The sequence below is a fragment of the Microsporum canis genome, genomic scaffold (genome assembly GCF_000151145.1).
Source record: "Microsporum canis CBS 113480 supercont1.6 genomic scaffold, whole genome shotgun sequence".
In the NCBI taxonomy this organism is placed as follows: domain Eukaryota; kingdom Fungi; phylum Ascomycota; class Eurotiomycetes; order Onygenales; family Arthrodermataceae; genus Microsporum; species Microsporum canis.
In genome coordinates, this window is record NW_003299164.1 from 1,262,492 (window position 1) to 1,281,954 (window position 19,463).

At 50.6% G+C, this 19,463-nt stretch overlaps 6 protein-coding genes across 6 annotated transcripts; 3 read left to right on the forward strand and 3 right to left on the reverse strand.

Moving 5' to 3' along the window:
• Positions 1-327: 327 nt before the first annotated feature.
• MCYG_06591 (C6 zinc finger domain-containing protein) lies at positions 328-4,076 on the reverse strand (the record flags this gene model as incomplete). The annotated part of the gene is made up of 6 exons (XM_002844581.1): positions 328-599; positions 677-1,119; positions 1,165-1,283; positions 1,636-2,196; positions 2,523-2,641; positions 2,717-4,076. 6 exons carry the CDS (start codon positions 4,074-4,076, stop codon positions 328-330), a joined length of 2,874 nt encoding a protein of 957 aa, XP_002844627.1.
• A 3,345-nt stretch (positions 4,077-7,421) lies between these two features.
• MCYG_06592 (acetoacetyl-CoA reductase) lies at positions 7,422-8,333 on the forward strand (the record flags this gene model as incomplete). Its single annotated transcript, XM_002844582.1, has 3 exons — positions 7,422-7,556; positions 7,623-7,844; positions 7,905-8,333. The coding sequence occupies 3 exons, from the start codon at positions 7,422-7,424 to the stop codon at positions 8,331-8,333; spliced, it is 786 nt and encodes a 261-aa protein (XP_002844628.1).
• Positions 8,334-9,525: 1,192 nt separating this feature from the next.
• On the forward strand, positions 9,526-11,445 carry MCYG_06593 (FreB; the record flags this gene model as incomplete). The annotated part of the gene is made up of 1 exon (XM_002844583.1): positions 9,526-11,445. The coding sequence occupies one exon, from the start codon at positions 9,526-9,528 to the stop codon at positions 11,443-11,445; it is 1,920 nt and encodes a 639-aa protein (XP_002844629.1).
• Positions 11,446-11,939: 494 nt separating this feature from the next.
• On the reverse strand, positions 11,940-13,913 carry MCYG_06594 (conserved hypothetical protein; the record flags this gene model as incomplete). The annotated part of the gene is made up of 4 exons (XM_002844584.1): positions 11,940-12,980; positions 13,181-13,585; positions 13,731-13,795; positions 13,886-13,913. The coding sequence occupies 4 exons, from the start codon at positions 13,911-13,913 to the stop codon at positions 11,940-11,942; spliced, it is 1,539 nt and encodes a 512-aa protein (XP_002844630.1).
• A 1,346-nt stretch (positions 13,914-15,259) lies between these two features.
• Positions 15,260-16,981, reverse strand: MCYG_06595 (external NADH-ubiquinone oxidoreductase 2; the record flags this gene model as incomplete). Its single annotated transcript, XM_002844585.1, has 1 exon — positions 15,260-16,981. The coding sequence occupies one exon, from the start codon at positions 16,979-16,981 to the stop codon at positions 15,260-15,262; it is 1,722 nt and encodes a 573-aa protein (XP_002844631.1).
• A 1,092-nt stretch (positions 16,982-18,073) lies between these two features.
• MCYG_06596 (uncharacterized protein) lies at positions 18,074-19,045 on the forward strand (the record flags this gene model as incomplete). The annotated part of the gene is made up of 1 exon (XM_002844586.1): positions 18,074-19,045. The coding sequence occupies one exon, from the start codon at positions 18,074-18,076 to the stop codon at positions 19,043-19,045; it is 972 nt and encodes a 323-aa protein (XP_002844632.1).
• Positions 19,046-19,463: the final 418 nt, after the last annotated feature.

Below are 19,463 nucleotides of genomic sequence, written 5' to 3' on the forward strand. Positions count from 1 at the left end.
CGCATACCATTGAGCTAGGAGAGGAAGACGGACAGAAGGCGTTCAGACTGGCTGCTTCTGATAGAGACGATGATGGTAGGACAGTAGTCAAGGTCGTAGTCTTGAGTGGGAAGATGGGATAGTAGCCCTTGACTTGATATAATAGTACACAACCAAGGCATTACCCCCCATACATCTAGCATAATATGGAGGCTCTAAATCACACAGTAGAAATACAGAACAAGGACTATTATAGATACCGCACAGGTACAAGATGGGGGAACAGAAAAATAAACAGAAAAAGCACACGAAAAGCACACGAGAAGGGAGACGGAATGCAGAGGGATGCTACTTGAGCCCTCCGGCTAGGAGGATGCTCTGTCCAGTCAAGTAACCGGTCGTCACACACATTTCTACGACGTTGGCAACCTCATCTGGAGTACCGAGTCGGCCCAACGGAATAGTGCCAGCGACCTCTGGGATTGCACGAGCATCAGGGATCATTCCGGTCTCCCCAATCATGGCTGGAGCGACGTCGTTCACGCTGATATTGAACTCTGCCAGGCGAGTTGCCAGGTTCTTCATCATGCCGGTCATGCCTCCTTTTGAAGCTGCGTAATCTATCACATCACAGCATAGTCAGTAAACGAGATTTACTGTAATAAAAGAAGGGGTGGGAGCGGGAGGGTTAACGTACGACACCCATTGACGCCTCCTCCATGGGCTGAAATGGAGGACATGAACACGATCCTCCCCCATCGCTGCGCCTTCATATGCTCAACCACGCCCTTGACAAGGATGAAAGAGGCCCGCAGGTTCACACCGATAGTACGGTCAAATTCTTCCAACGAGATGTCCCATATCTGCGGTATCTTCACAACGTATCCTGCATTGGAGACTAAGATATCGGGTAAGCGGCCGTTATGCTCCGCCTGGATTTCGGCGAATAACCTATCGATTTGCTCGGACTGGCCGACTTCAACTTGGTGGATCGATATGTGGAGATTGGTCGACGGTAGGGATTCCTTGATATCCTTGGTAGTAGCCTTCATCCCATCCGCATTCTTGGAGTAGGTTAATGCCAGGTGGACATGCCTAGTGGCGAGTCTGCGAGCACAGGCTGCACCGATACTGATCGTACTCCATCAATATCCAGCGAATAGTAGCGAAAAGAGACCGACTTACCCGCTCGAGGCGCCGGTGACCAGTGCAAGGCGTCCTTCAACATTGTTCAACGTAGCCATCTTGTCGTTGTCGTCTCGTCTCACCTTGTTGCAAGCGTAACCAACAGAGGGACGAGGGTTCTATTTTGATTGATTGATATCGATATATATGCAATGCGGGCGTGTGCGGGATAACAGGGATGATCGGTTAAAACTCCGGCTAAAACTCCAGCTCTTCCAAACTGGTCCCCGCGTGAGGAGAAGGAAGGAGATAAAAAAACTCCGGCTTTTCTTGCGTGAAACAGACGGCCGATCGTGCCAGAAGAAAAGAACATTCAAAGAGTATATAGGGTAAAACATTTGGATAAACACCATTCACGGGAGATAAGGCTGTACGGGAAGAGGGATCTTCGACAATTGGTCGCACTCGAGGGAAATGAGTAAAAGTGGTCGACCAGTGGACAGGGCACTAAAAGAGAAGCGCATCGCTCACATTCAACCAACTCGGTGGCCAAACCTGCGATCCATGATCATGATTCTCAGCTTGATACCCCGTGTCTAGGCCTTGAAAGGAGTCTAACCCCAGTATAGTAGGAGCCGTAACTGCGTCGCCGGAGACAAAGTCGCCGACAGCCTCAAGATCGAGCCAGGAAAAGTCGTTGGCAGGACTGAACTGCACATAAGTTGGTTCCGGGAGACAGGTTGTCGGGAGTTCATGCATGCCGTTGGATGGCTGAGGCCCATGCATGGCATTGATGCTGCTGTTGTTGTTTACGGGAGCGGTGTTGGTGTTGGCAAAGATGTTATTGGTGCTACTGTTGTTGTTATTGTTGCTGGTGATATTGCTGCTGCCGGTGATGCCGTTCGTGGTGATTGGAACAGGGTTGGTGGAGTGTGAGCTCTTTGGCTTCCAGAGCAGTTCTAAGAGACGGGCGTAACGATAGCCAACATCGTCGGGGCTCGCACTGGCTCTGCGTAGCCTGTCTATCGTTTCATCGATCATTTTGCGTATAGTTATTTCTTCCGCCTGGTTTATGACACCGAATGAACGTGCCTAGTGTGTAGTATTATTAGTAGTCTGAAGTAGGGGGAAAACAACAACAGAAAGACATCCAACCTTGTATAAAAATACTGCAGCATAGATGCTATATCTATATGGATGAGGGCGATTAGCTTCTATATCATCTTTGATTATCGAGGGGCGAAGACTTACAGATAGAATCTCAAGGGCATGAAATGTAGACGTCTCTCTGGGTCAACATAATTGGTTAATATGGTAAGATATGACTTGGCCGCCTCCACTGATTCATAAATGAACCGAGAATCTTGCATGGAAGCTACATTGCTGAATGCAGCCCGTAGATGATCTCGCTGGCTCACAGAGTCACTCTTTGGCTTGTGTAGGGCCTGAGAAATTGCGGCCTGGAAGGCAAAGGCGTTGGTGTACAGCTTTAGATACTCATACGACATCTGAAGCATCACATTGAGATGTCCAGAACCTACATCCAAATGATCAGCATGTGGCACATCTTGGAAGAAGAAGAAGAAAGGGGGGGAATACGGAAAAGACTTACACTGCATCTTGCCCCATAGGCGGTACCATCTCGAAATGGCGACTCGGAAATCGTCGATATACTTGACATAATCACCCATGAGCATCATATTCCTGCTCGTACGCATGCCAGAATAGAGGACATCGTGAACGTTCCCATACAGCTGTGTCAGGTCGAGAATGGCCTGGAAGATCTTCGAGTAATCCTCATCGTGCGGGCTCTGGGGCTGCAGTGACGGGAAATCATGGCTGACAAGGCCGGTCATGGGCCCGGGGCCTCGAGACCAAAACGCGCGTCCGATACGCACCGATATCAGTCTGTCTGAGACGTAGCAGCTTGCCCAGGCCAGCCGTTTGCGGTTGTCAGTCTGAGTGTCGCCCGTCGAGGTATCGTTGCGGAAGGACGTCTTGTCCAGGCCGAGAAAGTAGCCTGACCGCAGAGCGATACCGACATGCATCCAGGCAGCACGATCCTCCTCGCCGCGGCCGACGGGCTCGATTGACGGACGGAGGCCCTGGGGCTCCCATTCAGCCAGTATCAGGAGTGCTTCTACCGCCTCGACGTCGCAGTCTGCGCCCGCGGCCACGCCCGAGATCAGCTCGAGCATATACTTTGAGCATCCCTCGTGGACGTGAGGCATGCTGGTGAGATCCTTGGAGGCCACGGTGAGCACTGCGGTGAGGAGATGCTTCTCCTTCATGGCGAACTCGTCGAGGGAGGCTGGGTCGAAGTACTTGCGCGGCACCAGAGGGAAATAGCAGTGGTAGTTATCCGCATAGCGGGTGAGGAGCTGCATGACCAGGCCTCGAGTCAGCACTTCGTTCTCGACCAGACGGTAGGCGAAGATCCCCTTCTTTGCACCGTGTCCGTTGGCGCTCGCCGTGCCATCGCCTCCGTCCTCGACCTTGGGCGCATCTGTGCCTCGCTTGGCCACGTTGGTCAGCCGCTGCCAGGCGTCAGAGGGATTCCGGGGCACGCCAGACCCGATTGCGCTCTCGCTGGTTGAGTCGTCGTCGTCGTCGTCTTCTATCGAGGTACCGCGGTGCTCCTCCGACGGGCCGTAGCGGTCATGGTCGTTGTAAGGGGATATGTATCTGCTGTGGTTGTAATTCTCCGTACTCTGCGGGCTGATGGACGTCTCCAGCGGCCTGGCTGGCTGTGGCACCGCGCTGGACGAGCCCAATGCGCCGGCAGAGGCCTTGATGGTATTTCTGATTCTCTTCCCGCCGCGGTTGGAGGTCCCCAGCTCGCATTTGAGGTTCTCGTTGTGGCATCGCTTGCAGGGAGGCTGTCCTGGACGGCCGTTGCTGTCTCTAGACGGCGTTAGACACCAGCCGTAGAGGACGCAGTAGAGGCAGAAGAAGACACTTACAGATCGCATTTGGACTTGCGACGGCGACAGTTGTAGCAGGCTCTCGATACGCGCTTCATCTGGCCGTTCGACGTTCTCTTCAGCTTTGGGCTGCTTGTGCCGTTTTTGTACTCTGATTCTTCCATCGCTGATGCTGCTTCGACTTTCTTCTTCAACTTTTTATCTTCTTTCAACTTTTGTCTTTCTCAGCCGTTCTCTTCTCTTCTTATAATTCTCTTCTTCTCCTCTTATGTCGTTGGTTTCCGCGTCGCAGACCCTGGACGGCCCAGCGGACAGAACTCCGTATCAAATCTCAGGAAGCGCGGTTTGTCACCAACAAGCCACATCCATCACTCTGCTTCTAGGGCCGCTCGAGAATGCAATACCTGCTGCTGTGATCCGACTTGGCATGGCTAGGGTCAGGAATGGACATGACGGGGCCAGGACGAGGGCAGCACACAGGATGAGGCAGAGAGGAGAGAGACGGGAAGAAGGAGAAGGAGAACGAGACGAACGAGAGGAAGACGAAGAAGAAGAAAGCGATGGATGGGCGACCAGGTCAGCCTGCAGCAGGCATGGATAAGCCGAAATATTGGGCTTGTTTGATGCCCGCTTGTTCCCCACGCCGGCGGCATGTCAGGATGTGAGTGTGAGAATTGGTACAGTACAGATCTCTGCCTCCTCCTTCCCCCCCGTATGCATGATGTATACATACTTACGCATGTAACTAGCTCAGGCATGGCTTGACCAAGTGGACGGCCGGGGGGAAGGGTTGTCTGCGAATGCGACAGGTCAACTTATTCTTCGATCTTACGGGCCGTTTGCCAGTTCGCATGGGAGAGACCAGGCATGCCGTGCATGTTTGGCGGTGATACCAGCCGTATCTACAGATATATCGCTGTACCTCTGGTGTATACATATATCTCTCTCTGGTCCATGGGATGGGGGACGTCTACGTTCTACGGATACATCGAGACATCCGGATATCTAGACACTCGGACATCAACACGGACAGCCCATAATATCGTGGGAAGTATATAAGGAAGATGCTTGCTTTTTACGCTTGGCTGCCGTTTATTTGGCAATAAATCTTTGGTAGGCTTCTGATCGCTCTCCTTTTTCTCGTTGCTTTTTTGGGCGTCTTTGATCGAGTACGCTTGCGTCTCTGGACTTGATTACTCGGGGGCAATCGAACGATGGACGATACGATGCCCGATACGAGGGTAGCCCTTGAGAGGATGATGGGCCCTTTTTTTGGGGGGTAGTGAGGATGCAGTTATCCGCCAGCCAGGAACCCGTCAGTCAAGCCAGGGGACTTCTCCTTTCTTCTTATACGGAGGGATATCCAGAGTAAGCTCGGTATACGGAACATGCTCAGTGTTATACTTAACTATGGAGTCAACAGACCAACCGGATGTCGAAATCGAAGCCGAGATTTCATTCATATCTAAACTACATACCAGACAGATGGAGAACTAACCGATGGCAAACAGACTCATCGACTGCTGACAGTCCAGCCTGAACCGCAATCCTCTAACATGCCAACATGTTTTATTGCAAACAACCTCGCAGATCGGCGTGTGAGGGGTGTCCCATCGTCTAGTTCATCCGGCTATGTGCTCCGTTTACGAAATAGGACAATATGATATCTCGACAACCAAGACTCATATTCTTGCATGTTTGCCGAATGTAATCCAAAAAGTCCGCCTCAATAGCGCCGGGGCGATCGCCCGACTTTTTCAACCAAAATGCTTCCATCTTCTTTTGCCAGCACCCAATACACCAGATGCATCCTGGTCTGTTGGGCGGACCAGACGGGGTTTAGACGTTTTAACTTATGTGCTCTCCCGTACATAGTGCCGCCGCCGCCGCCTGGGAAGGGAGGATGGATTTCATACTTTTACTCTTCATGCACGCACGGCTGCGGTCGCGATATTTTATCGACTTACTCCATGCGGAACGGTGGCCTGGTAGCCGGTAACTATATATACACTATACGTGTATACATATGTACATACAAGGGTTCTTTCTACATATTGTATTATAGGCCTAGACAAGCAACCTTAAGCGGCTTCACCGAATCAAGGCTCGTCTAGTTGTGATAAGGTGATAGGACGTCGCTGGCTCCGGGGTTGTCTGCGTCTAGCGACTGTCACGCCCAGGTCACCATTACGAGAAGTTAACTTGTAACTGCTATGTACAGCGAATGGCCTGCAGAGCGTCTGAACGAACCACCATAATATTACCAAACAGGAACTTCAGGAGAGAAAAGAACTCCAGGTGGCTGATCGTGCGACTCGGGCCTCGATTCTTTATCCAGAGAAGACAGCAGGACAAACACTGCATTGTTGTATATCATCGGGGGGTCAGCCGCAGGGCTAAAAACATGCCCTCGCATGCCGGATGAGAATATGATTCTCAACTCTTTATCATTAAATTCTTTGACACATTCATTCACCTTGCTGCTGTGCAATCTGATCGTCCATCTACAGACCACACCCTGTGTCTCGATTCATAGCTTGCATGGAGACATGCAAGGCCGCGGCCTCTTCTTGCAGATACATCCGTACCGTGGCCCGTAATGCTGCCGTTTCTTTCTTGTACCATTGCCATCTTAGCCTTGGTATGACAGATCAGCAGGCTTCGCCCTGGTGAAAGGGGAGAGGGGAAGTCGGGGAAGAAAGCTGGAGAGAAGAGCTGGACGACTACCTGCAGGTTCTCCATATACGCATTGTTCCTTTGAACGGGAGATGGCATCAACATACATGGATAGGCATGTTATGCGAGGTAGCAGGCCAACGCCGTAGGCTTCCGTTCCGCATATTATGGTCGATGCCAATAGGTTCCCTGGCGGCCTCTGTATTCACCAACGTTGGGTGTTCTCAGCTTCTATCAACCTCCTCCTGCTGTGCTCACGCTGTATGACTAGAAGGCGGTTCCCAAGCGATGTGCCACCGGTTAACTCATCAGTGAAACCAACATCCGGAACCCCGCCGTGCATCTATCCACCTTTCCTGGATCAAGGTCAACATGAGTGTTAGACGTACTGGACGTTGCTAGTCTTGGGGTATCGTCTCTGTATAGCATAGTTGGGATACTCCAACGGCACAACCACCACCAACAGCATGTCAACACCATCAACTGCCCTTCTATCGCCTCCTGCGGATCTTCTTCATCTACCCCTTCGTCTTCTTCGATCCATCCTTTTATATCTTCAGGGATGACTAAGGATGACATAAGGTTGTTCCCGCGCCTAAAGAGGAAACTCGGTAAAGTCTCCGATATATAAAGAAGAAGATGAGAAAGGCAAACAACAGACGAACAAACAGACAAAAGCTGGAGATAATATAAACAATAGCTACTAGACAGTGGACAATGGCGACTGCAAACGCACTCTCGCTCTTCTCGCTGCAGGGCAAGACTGCCTTGGTGACCGGGGGATCCAGGGGTATCGGGCGAGCGATGGCAGTTGGCCTCGCAGAAGCGGGTGCAGACATCATACTTGTTCAAGTGCGTCACTCCTATCATCTATGGAAGTGTCAATCTGTTGGTGTGACGGTGGTTGACGGTCGGTAGAGAGACGCCAGTAATACGCAGACACGAGACGAAATACTGCAAAGGACAGAGGGCAAATCCAAAGTGACCATCCATGCTGCTGAGTTGTCCGACCGGGCTGCGGTGAAGGAGATAGTCTCCAGCGTGACCAGGGATGGCACGGCGGTTAATATCCTGCTGAATTGTGCCGGCATCCAACGGCGACATCCGAGCGAGGCATTTCCCGACCAAGACTGGGACGAGGTAAGTTCACGTATATAAATTATGAAAAATATAATTATTTGAATTTCTGACTGGGGAAAGGTCCTACAAGTAAATCTGTCGGCTGTGTTTACTCTGTGCCGCGAGTTTGGCGCCTATCTGCTCGCCCGTGGTGCACCCGGATCGATCATCAACATAGGCTCTCTGCTCTCGTACCAAGGGGGCATCACCGTCCCCGCCTACGCAGCATCCAAGGGGGGCATCGCCCAACTCACCAAGGCGCTGTCGAACGAGTGGGCGGCCAAGGGAGTCCGGGTCAACGCCATTGCGCCAGGATACATCGACACGGACATGAACACTGCACTGGTCCAGGATCCAGTACGGAGTGAGTCGATTTCGGCTAGGATTCCGGCCGGTAGGTGGGGGAAACCGGAAGATTTCAAGGGCATCGCTGTGTTCCTCGCGAGTGAAGCCAGTGCCTATGTCTCGGGTGAGATGGTCAATGTCGACGGTGGTTGGATGGCCAGGTAGCAGGCATGAGTTCCATCATGATATTCTCTACTCTCTATATGTCGAGATATGGGCTCCGTATCAGATTTCTACGCTGTTGGATATAAGGACTGATCATTTTCTTCGGCTCTCTACGAAGGTAACTTCGCTCTATAGATATAAATAAAGATTTATGGAGTTAACTAGTCGACCCCTGACCAGCGCTTCGATGTTTCATGGACTCTTGTCCTGGGCCTCTCTCGTCCAACCAGGCCATGTCCATCCTCAGGGGCTGAAGCTCATCGCCACTGAACAAAACAATCTTCACCGTAGACTTTTCTACTCGCAGTGTTTCCATCTTTGAGATCTATAATCACTCGACCAGTGATATCGCCTCTGGTCCCCTACATCCTACCGCCGTTTCAGCCACTGCCCTTGAGGCCACCACAGAAGAGCCAGAACTGTTTCTTCACGCCATGTTCAGCATGCCCAGTGCCGCCCGCTGTGGGTTTCGTTCAGCGCCCAAGTGGATACAGCGCATCTTGGGATGATGCCATGTCTTCCAACCACCTGCCCGGACACTCTCTTGTCTCTGGCACTGACTCGCCGCTGATGTTGCTCTGGACGGCCAAGGTTGAATGAAGTTTTATATCCTTCGACCGAACTGCTTTACATATTACGATGGGCCTTTCTCCCCTTTTTTTTTCTTCTTCCTGTGCGACAACCCACGCTGGAGTGATCTCTCTTCTTCTTTTTTAACATATGAGCTGGTCTCTGGACAAGATATCTCTTGCCACATTCCTTCTTTTGCCTGGCTTGTCAAGCCGTTGGTCAATGGAGATTTTCTATTGTTGACCGTTCATTCATTCATTCTGCTGGCCAGGACAGGACAGACTCACTGCTGAGCAGTCAGTAGGTTAACTTCCTTTATCTTTACCTTCATCGCCATCTTCACCTTTCTAAAGGCTGCGGCAAGTTGCTGATATCATAGATAGGAATCACTCTCTTTACCCTCTGGACGGCTCCTCCAGACAGTCCTTCAGCCAACTTGAACATTCTTTCATTCGTAGAGATATCTTTCTCGCACCAAAGACTCCAAAGGAGGTAGAAAGGGAGAGAGAAGAGAAGCTGCTCTTTTCTCCTCTCCTCTTTGGCACCGACACACTCATTTAGAAGAAGAAAAAGACCCCTGAGACTCTCTTTATACTTGGACTTGACCTCAACAAGCCCAAACATGGAGATGGACATCTATGCCCGGGAGCTGGCTGCTCCCCATTCGCAGAACACGACTTACGTATCCCCTTATACTCGGGGCCTTCTCGGTGTCAGAGTCAGTCTTGATCATCTCGTCACCGTGCTGCTCGGTGGCTCTATCGGGATAGCATGTTTGATCATCCTCATCGTCCGCTTCACCCAGATGTCCCATGCGTATCTACGACAGGTCACCTCCGCCACCGGAAACAACAACCAGCAACGCTTCTGGGGTGCTGAGCAGTCGACGCTATGGTCAGATATCAAGAAACACGTCCTCTATGCTCCTCTAGGAAGCAAACGACATAACCGCGAGTTCAAGCTCTCTGAGGCCGTCAACGTCGGCACCTTGCCATCCAGATTCCACTCAGTGCTGCTGATATGCTACCTCCTCAGCCAAATCGCCTACTGCTCGGTCCTCGATTATCGTGCCAACAACAAAGCCGCGCTGGTCGCTGAGCTTCGAGGCCGATCGGGGAATTTGGCCCTCTTGAACATGATCCCCCTGTTTATTCTGGCCGGTAGGAACAACCCGCTCATCCCATTGCTGCGTGTTTCCTTTGATACGTACAATCTCATTCATCGATGGCTCGGTCGGATCGTGATAATCGAGTCTGTTGTGCATACTATCGCCTGGATGGTCAACGCAGTGGGAGCGGATGGATATACAAAGATGTGGCACAGTATCTGGCATGAGCCCTTTTACACATGGGGCTTCGCTGCAACTACGGGCATGGTCTTCATCCTCGTACAGTCCCCGTCCCCTGTGAGACATGCCTTCTATGAAACTTTCCTCCATCTGCACCAAATCGGCGCCATCGTCATCGTCTTGGGCATCTATTTCCACCTGGATATTGACAGCCTCCCACAGCTGCCATGGATTCAATTTATTATCGGTATCTGGGGGTTCGAGCGTGCCGCACGATTCGGTCGGATCCTCCGCCTCAACATCTCTCGCCGCAACGGACTTACCCGCGTGGTCGTCAAGGCGCTGCCCGGGGAGGCCAGCAGAGTCACCTTCTACCTACCCCGGACTACCAAGATCTCACCCGGCAGCCACGTCTACGCCTATCTCCCACGCGTCTCCCTATGGATGTCCCACCCTTTCTCCGTGGCATGGGCCGAACAGGGCTCCAGCTCGCTGCCCAAGTCTCCCAAGACGGACAAGTTCAGCGACTCCTCCAAGGCCGCCACTCTTGCTCGGAAACCATCCACAATGTCATCATCTACCGCCCACTCAGCTGACCTCGAAAAAGGCCATGGCCGGAATGCTGAACTCGCCACAGACGGCTCCCAGCCAACATGTGTCTCCCTCATCATGGCCGCGCGTACAGGCATGACCCGCAAACTGTACAATGCCGCGCTGGCCTCGCCAAACCTCACACTAGAGACAACTGGCTTCATCGAGGGACCCTATTCCTCCCACCCTTCTTCGTTTGGTAGCTATGGCACCGTAGTCCTCTTCTCTGGTGGTGCAGGAATTACCCATCATCTGATGCATGTTCGCGACCTACTCGCTGCCGCCGACGCAGGCACCATAGCCACACGTCGTATATACCTTATCTGGTCCGTTCGTACCACTGAGCATCTCGCCTGGGTCCGTGGATTCATGGACTCGATACTACATATGCCCAACCGCCGGGACGTCTTGGTAACCAAATTATTCGTCAGCAAACCCAGAAGCCAACGTGAAATCCAGAGCCCGAGCACCACACTCCAAATGTTCCCTGGTCGGTGTCGGCCCGACGTGGTACTTGAGGAGGTGCTGGCCGATCCGGTTGGAGCTACTGGTGTAAGCGTCTGTGGCCCCGGGGCCTTTGCAGACGAGGTTCGTTCCAGTGTAAGAAAGCGGATTGGCAAGGGCCAAGTTATCGATTTTGTCGAAGAGGCGTTTACTTGGTGATATGAAAAGTCTCCGGTCCTTTTGCCCAGGTGTTTCACTAGTGGGAGTTTGCAAGTTTTTCGCTTCTTGTATTTAGCCCTTTTATGATGATATCCCTTTTATCAGATCCAGATGTTTTTATACGTTGGATAACGCCCTAGATGATGTGCAATGACTTCAAATATCAAGTTTCAGGAATACTCCTCCGCCCAAGATTAAGAGGAATAGCTACCCGAGAAAGCTATAGATATATGTCCAATGTGGTAAAAAAGACCAATTTATTTAGAATAACCAAGAACTGTATGGCTCAATTGTAGTGATACCCTGGAAGGATGCGGGTTAATGTAAAATCAACGCTATATAAACGTAATATTAATTCCAATAGGGGTAAACAGAAGGGGCAATAGGGAGCGAAACAGGGAAAATAAAAGGCAAATAGAGGTAATTAAAGGGTTGAAAGAAACAAAAGTATGCGCTTTGAACTGTCTTCATCTCCACAAATGAATGTGCCATTCTCATGTATGAGCTGAGGGATGGTTCGTTGGCTTATTTTCATGATTCGATCCAGGTGCTAAGGCTAGCGCTTCAGACGGTGTCTGCTTGGTGTTATCAAATAAGTTAAAGTCCTGGGAGTAATACCTTCCCCTCTTCGCAGATTGATTAAGCTCATCATGATCAGCAGTAGTAGCAGCATCTGTGCCATCATGTTCAACAATCCTGCTGACCCTATTTGAATCAGTTCCCGAATTAGCGTCCGTTGCGAATTTATCGGCAAACGGATTCTCGACCTGGAATTCGTTTGGATTGTATTCCCACGATATAGGTGGTGCAATAGTGGTATGGGGAAGGTGGTTCATATTGCTCGTATCGGCGTGGTGGTTACTACTATTGCTGTTAATTAACTGTGAGGTTCCATTCGCATAGGAATCGTGCGCTTCACAGCTATGCTTTGACGCCATGTTATTTGCGTAGGTTTCCGGTGGGGATACTGGAGGCGACGCAGGTGTTCTTTCGGCATTGGCGGTATGGGCAGGCGGTGTATATAGCGTTGGTTTTGTTTCCTCATTCTGAACGGGAGCTTGACTTGGTGACGTTTTAGAGAGCTTCTTGGGCATTCTGGGCATGGAGAGCCGGGGTATATATCGTTGCTTTTTTGGCTGTACCGGCTCCGGTCCAGTATCCCCAACAGGTAATGGGCCAGTTGTCTGAAGGGATGGTTGTCCACTCCTGTAGTCCGGGTTCTGGTGTTGGCCCCGATTATTGTTCTGGTTGTGGTCAGGAATGTGGTCAATTAGATACTGGCCTGGTTCAGCCAACTCCGATGGAGATTTAAAGCCAGCTTTCCTTGCTTCTAGGGCAGCACGATTGTATCTCGATAAGGCAACGGAGATCTTATCATTAGTTTCAATCAGGGTAAGCATAGTGTCTTCATCCGGCGCCGGGTTAGATGAGTTTATGTAGCCCTGCACAGATCTAGATGCAGACTGGCAACGAGTAGCGAATTCCATGAGCATATCGTTGTTGTAGAATTCCGATACGGGGGTAGACATGAGCATCTGTTGGAGTAGTTTCGCCGATTCATTGGCTTCATTGACCCGTGCAGCAAGCTCACCCGGTGGCGGAAGACCTCGAAGCCTATGCTGACGGGAAAAGTAATCTTGCCTTTGCCCAGCATGGGGGCCTGGGGCTTGGAGCGGCTATAGCGAAATCAGCGCCTATCTCAGACATGAAAGGAATGGCTGTTATCCAAAAATACCTGAGCGGGTGGTATTCCAAATGGCGGGTAACCATAGGTTTTCTCGAATTTCTCTTTCTCTCTGTTCCACATTTGGATAAGTCCGGAGAGGTTACTGTCGTCAGCTTTCGTTGTCGACAGCATTTCAAGAGTCTCGCGCAAGATCTGCGCAACATTCATGTCCCTTCCATCGCGAAGTAGGACCTTGACACACGCTGTAAACCGCGCATCAAGATTACGAGTGAAAGAGGGGCCCGGATTGTCAGCCAGGATTCGTATTAGCATGATCGCATTGTATTGGCGTTGGGGGTGCGAGGTAGCCGGTTTTGAGATGTATTTCTGAATCTGATTTGCAGCAACTTTGGCTGCTGCAGGGCTTGACTCGGCAGCCTCGACGATCGTAGGTAGTGATAAGTAGTCATTTTCCTAGGAGATGTATTAGGATGAATATATTTAAAGGCTCTTGATAGCGTACGTTTGTGTTGGAGTTTTCGCAGAACTGGATCTGTAGATATTAAGCCCGTCAGTACCTGCCTTCGCGATAAACAAATGGTAGGATGTTCAAGCTTACCACAGCCTTGAGGACTGCTACTTCAGGGGCATCGTTGGGCTGGGCAGCACCGAGGCCTCCAAGAGCTAACCATCCCATCGAATCTGTCAGTTCAACTCATCTTCGGATAGAGAAATACGCCGTGTCATGGAAGAACATACAACTATTCCGCTTGCTGGTAATAGTCCCAATAAATCGTTTCATTGTCGACAGCCTCTCACTATTTTTTTTTTTTTTCGACGGCTTCTCCAGCTACCGACCACCCATGTGTGAACAAGGCCAAAGGGGAAGGTGAATGAGGAGGAATGAAGACGGAGGAAGTGAGTCGGAAGACGGAGCCCAGCGTCAAGGGGGCCAAATACCCTAGTGCAACAAGGCCTCGCAGCAATAAGCGCAAGGATAGTCCGCTTTATTAATGTGTGTACACCTATCAACGGCAGCGTTGATGCCGCTGGTTCTGGTTACTTGCTCTCCAAGGGCTCAGGGACGGGGATCAACCCAATGTTTTGCTCATAGTGGAAAGGTCAAATCTTGAGGCTCTTCTGTACCTATACTTAGGTAAAAATATATGAAGCTTCCAACTGACATGTTTTATAACGCTCGCTAGGTACGGGTCTGGCTAGGACTAGGACCCTGGATGGTCTCTTGTTGTTGTGCTAATCCTAGGCTTCATCTCCAGAGAGTATTAACTAACGTTGGCGGCGAATAAATGGCACCATTGTTTGATCCACAACTCCGTTTGACAGTTCCGATGCTTGACATTTCGTGCGGTCCCAAAAGGTGTGCATGTGTCTTCTCAGGCGATGCGGTAGATGACGCAACATAGCGACTTTGGGTACAACGGCGAGTGACGCGGCGAAGCTGATGCAGGCATCATACTATGTATGGCAAAAAAACGTTCGTTCCATTACTCCATACACAATGCTCCATACACCCTCTTCTTCTCGTGGCGGTCTGACCTGGCCAGCCGCTCAGCCACAATGATGACAACACCGATACCTATGCAGGGAATTGGCCAACGTTGACTAGACCTTTAATCTGTCACCACTTTGAATCGCGTGGTGGCTTGATGGGCATCGATCTATCTGACTTGAAAGACTTAGGATTAGCAAGGCTGGTACACTGAAGAGTCCATCCAAAGCCGCGTAGTTGATTCCATCTCGCAGCTCTTACGCAGCTACTTCTGGTCATAAAACGTTGAGCAAAAAAATAATCCGTACCAAACAGCATATGCGCTCTTCTTTCACCCTACAAAACGTTTACACAATGAGGCTTGTAGTAATAAAGGCAAGGATGAGGTCAACTGCGTGTCGATATCAATCATAGAATGTTGAAATTGAAGTTGAAAACGAAAAAAAATAAGCTGTACGACCGTGCTTTCGTTTCCTAAAGGGGGAAGAGGTTATTCGGACTTCAGCCTTAACTTTTTGCTGAGGAGAAAACTCGAAGAGGAGAAGAAATCATTGTTAATTCACCAGAGAATATCAAAAGTCCATATACAAGTAATACTTTTTATGATACAGATAAGAGCTTTTGCCGAGATTAAACTACTAATACCTCGAAATGTCTCTTCCAAACGCCCAATTTGAGACCCAAGAATACAGAATACGCAGTCTGTTGCGCCAACTGATGCTCATAGAAAGATACGCTCCTTTCCATACTAGCCATGCAGCATATCCGGTCAATCCTCTGGGCAGAAGAGAAGCCTTACCCCTGTCCTGGCCTGTCTGGGGGAACTGCATGAGCGCTCTTGAATGGCCGAGGTACGCTATCATGCCCAGATTTCTAAAGGAGAAGCCAGGAGACCGAGACAGGCCGGTGTCGGATTCGGCTGCGTTCAGGCATTGAGCAAGCCAGATGGCCTCCTGGTTAGTAGACTGGGCCGTTGCAGGTGGTGAGTTTGATTCAAGCATACAGTTATCACCAATAGCAAACACATCCTTGAGGGTTACTGTTCGGCCATCGTTCGATTGGAGCTGGACACGAAGGTGGTCATCGACCAGGAGAGCACCTGTCTTCTCGGCTTTCTTCACCGTCCATGTCGCTGCAGACTGCGCAGACTGTGATGATACTGGGATATGGTCCATCCTCTCCAAAGTAGATGAAGCTGGAAACTCTTCTACCTTCCACAGGGCATCATTGACGAACTCGTTCATCTCGTTACCGGTGGCCCAGACACACATTGCGATGCCTTCTTCACCATCTTCCTTGGTCTTGATGGTCAGACAACCCCTCGGATCCATCTCGTGCGGACCAGGAGCGCCAGGCTCACCCCATCGAAGGCTTTCGATATGGTGGTTTGTCTTCACGTCGACCCCCTCTCGCTTCATAGTATCCATGGCATATTTAGATAAGGACTCATCAAATGTACTTAATACCGTAGGTGCAACGTCAAAGAGGGTTATACGAATCATCTTCTTCAGCTGTGGATAAACCTTTACCAAGTCTTCATGGATAAAATCGCACAGTGAAGCAGCCAGCTCGATCCCTGTCGGCCCAGCACCCACAATCGCAAAATGCAAGAGATATCTCTGCGTCGCAGGGTGTGTATTGGGCAGAACCGCCAGCTCAAAGCATTCTCTTATCCGTCTCTTCACTTTTCGTGCGTCTCCAATGTCCTTGAAGAAGAGTGCATTCTCTCTGACTCCAGGAGTGTTGAATGTCCTGCTCACACAGCCAACGGCGACCACAAGTTTGTCATAAGGGATCGTGAATCTTTCCCCAGATTCCCATCTCCTCTCTGCCCCGCCTTGTAATCCATGTCCATGTTGCTTTTCATGCTGGTGTTGTTCTACCCTTGCCGTCTCCGTGACGCCGCTTCGAACCACACTAGCTTCACATGTGACTGTCTTCTTGTTCAGGTCGACGGCTCGAGCGGCGGCCTGAACAAAGTGGACTTTGCTATAGCGATCTCGGACCGGCTCCACGATTTCAGAGAAGTCAAGCGACCCAATGGCGGCATCAGTAAGCAGAGGGGTAAAGACGAAATATGACCGAGGTGATATTACTGTGCGAGAGAATTTAGTGGCCGACAATTTGCGGGATAGAGTATATCCACCCCATCCCGAGCCCAGGATCACAACTTGCTCGGCGGTTGGGGATTCTGCTGGCCGTGCAGGAGAGCCTCCTGTCAAAGCCCCCGTCAACGTTGCAATGCACCGAACATGCTGGGATTGCATGACCTGGCTCGGCAGACGGGAAGCATATCGGAGATTAAGGCGAACAAGTCCCATCTGATAGCCTCGTTTACGAACATACAAAAAGAGATACATGGAGGGTGTTAAATGAGCAAATCTGAATGTTGACCAATATACGCCATGATTGAAAGTTGAGAGCTGCCTCAGGCCAGGTTCAAACGCTTTTGAAACCAAACAACATTAATAAAAAAAAAGTCAAAAAAAAAAAAAAAGAGTTCCCCAGCATATACAACAATGTAATACTAAGATTGCAGTGGCCATGCAGTCATCATGCACGCCCTCCTGGGCCTGGTCCGCTCAGCGTTGTGGCAGGACCGGGTTTTGAGAAGAAGGGTGGGCTCCCACCCAGTTGAGCAATATCAGTCGCATTGCCACATATCATCATAGACCGCATAGTATGTATGTTTATGGGCCACTTTTCCACCTCAAGCAACAGACTTGCGTGTTCACATGCAAAGGGAAAAAAAGCTTGACCTGCTGCTGTTGGCCCCGTATTATTGGCGCCGAGCCATCAAGGTGCTTTTTTTTACGTAGGCTTTTAAGAGAACTAACTATCAATTAATTGTGTTGCCTGAATGCAAGGAAGCGCCCATTTACAACCGGGTCTGCTTTCTCATTCTGGCCTGGGGTACCAAACGCCTGTGCTCCCATTCCCAGGGCATTGCGTCTGGCCGTGATTCGGCTTCCGTGCTTTTCTTTTTCCTCTTTCTGGTGACGAATTGCTTGATGGCGCTGTTGTGGACGGAGCCCTGTGTACGCAATTCCACCAGCCCGTCATGTACCTGGCCATCCAATCTACACATACATAGTATGCAGCATTCGTCGATCAGGTGGGTGGGATTCCTCCGAGTACGGAGGAGGTTAGATATGGCTGCTGGGCGCGTACATGCATCGTACGTACTATGTAGGCCCTGATGATGGAGGGGATTGGAAGCGCCTACTCGGGTTACGTATATATTTTATGCTTTTGCATGAAACCACAGGCGTTGTTGCTATAAAGGTTGAAACAGCGCCCACACATATCTATCACATTATATATACCAGCACACGCTCCCTCATATACTCCTCCCATCTACCTTGGACAAATACCCCAACTATCAATTGACCGTCTACACAATTGACTACTGCGGACAGCCACCCTGGTTGAATATTTATTGAATTGACGCCATGGCCTCGATGTACTTCCAACACACCTCTCCCCGAGTCTGGGACTACCTGGAGCAGATGGACGCTGACTGGGTCCATGAATCCTCTATCCTCTCCAACGGCAATGTCAAGTCTGGAGAGCTCACCTGGGGAGCCCAACTCAGCTATTTCCCCAAGCAAAAGCCCGTGTCGACCCGCCCCCGTTCGCTGAGGAGAGAGCCCAGCGATGCCTCCTTCAGGGGCCACCGAAGCGAATTCCTTGCTCGCCGTGACAATATCGGTCGAGACAGGAGCGCCTCCAACGGCAGCTTCAGCTCCATTTCCACCACCTCCGGACTGAGCTACAGCCCGTCAAGCCACGATGGCCCAACCGACTTGAGCTCTGTCATCCAAAACCTCAGCTCCCAGCTTGGCTTTGACCTGAACGAAACGTTCAATTGTGCAAAGCAGTACGGCAAGCCCATCAAGTCAGCCAAAGCTCTGCCAAAGTCTGCCCCCGTGGCCACCTCCCCAAACGTCAACGCCAAAGCTGCAAAGACATCCAATGTCCGACACGAGTTCGTCGTCCGGGTTCCGCATGTGCAGAAGCCAGCGCCAGCAACGACCGTCGAATATGACACTATATTGTCTGCCTTGAACAACCCTGTTAATGCTGCAGCTGCAGCTGCAGGTGTCGATGAAACGTCCAAATCCGCCCATGAGAACACCGGAACCAAAGAAGCTGATGCAAAGAAGATCAAAAGGACGCGTAAGGTATCGTTTGCGGAAGTCATTCAGGAACTTCCCACTCTAACGGAGACTGAGGCGGGCACAGAGCCAGAGATGGTCCTAGACGATAGCGGAAGCGACAGTGACAGTGACAGCGACAGCGTTCCCGAGGCAGTTTTCCTGAATATCGAGAATGCGACACAAAATGCGCCTCGCGTTCGACATGTGGAGATTCGAGACGCCGAAGATGAGGAGAAGGACTATATCACCATCTATCACTCTTGACCATTCCTTTTGTTTCTTTCCCTATCGAGCTGCGCTCTACGACTCTTGTTAGTTTTATTAGCCACCTTACTTGGTTTTGTTTCTCCCTCCTGTGATTCCCTTGATGCTATGTGATTCCCCCCTCTGTACCTAGATTCATGCTCAATTGAAACGCTGAAATTCTCCATGAAACTCCGCCGTATTTCTCCGTATATTCCGCTAGGTCGATCTTCGTATACAGACAGAGAAACTTGAAACGGGGTAAATCACCCGAACTGATTATATGGTTTGTCCTATCGGCGAAGAACGAAGAGCCACGACGGGTAGATCAGTGCATATGGACTGACAAGGGGGGTAAAAGGACTGGCTACCATCCCTGACCATGTAAGCGCCTGCACTGGACGGGTTTCGAACACGGGAGAGCGACTATTATGTACCA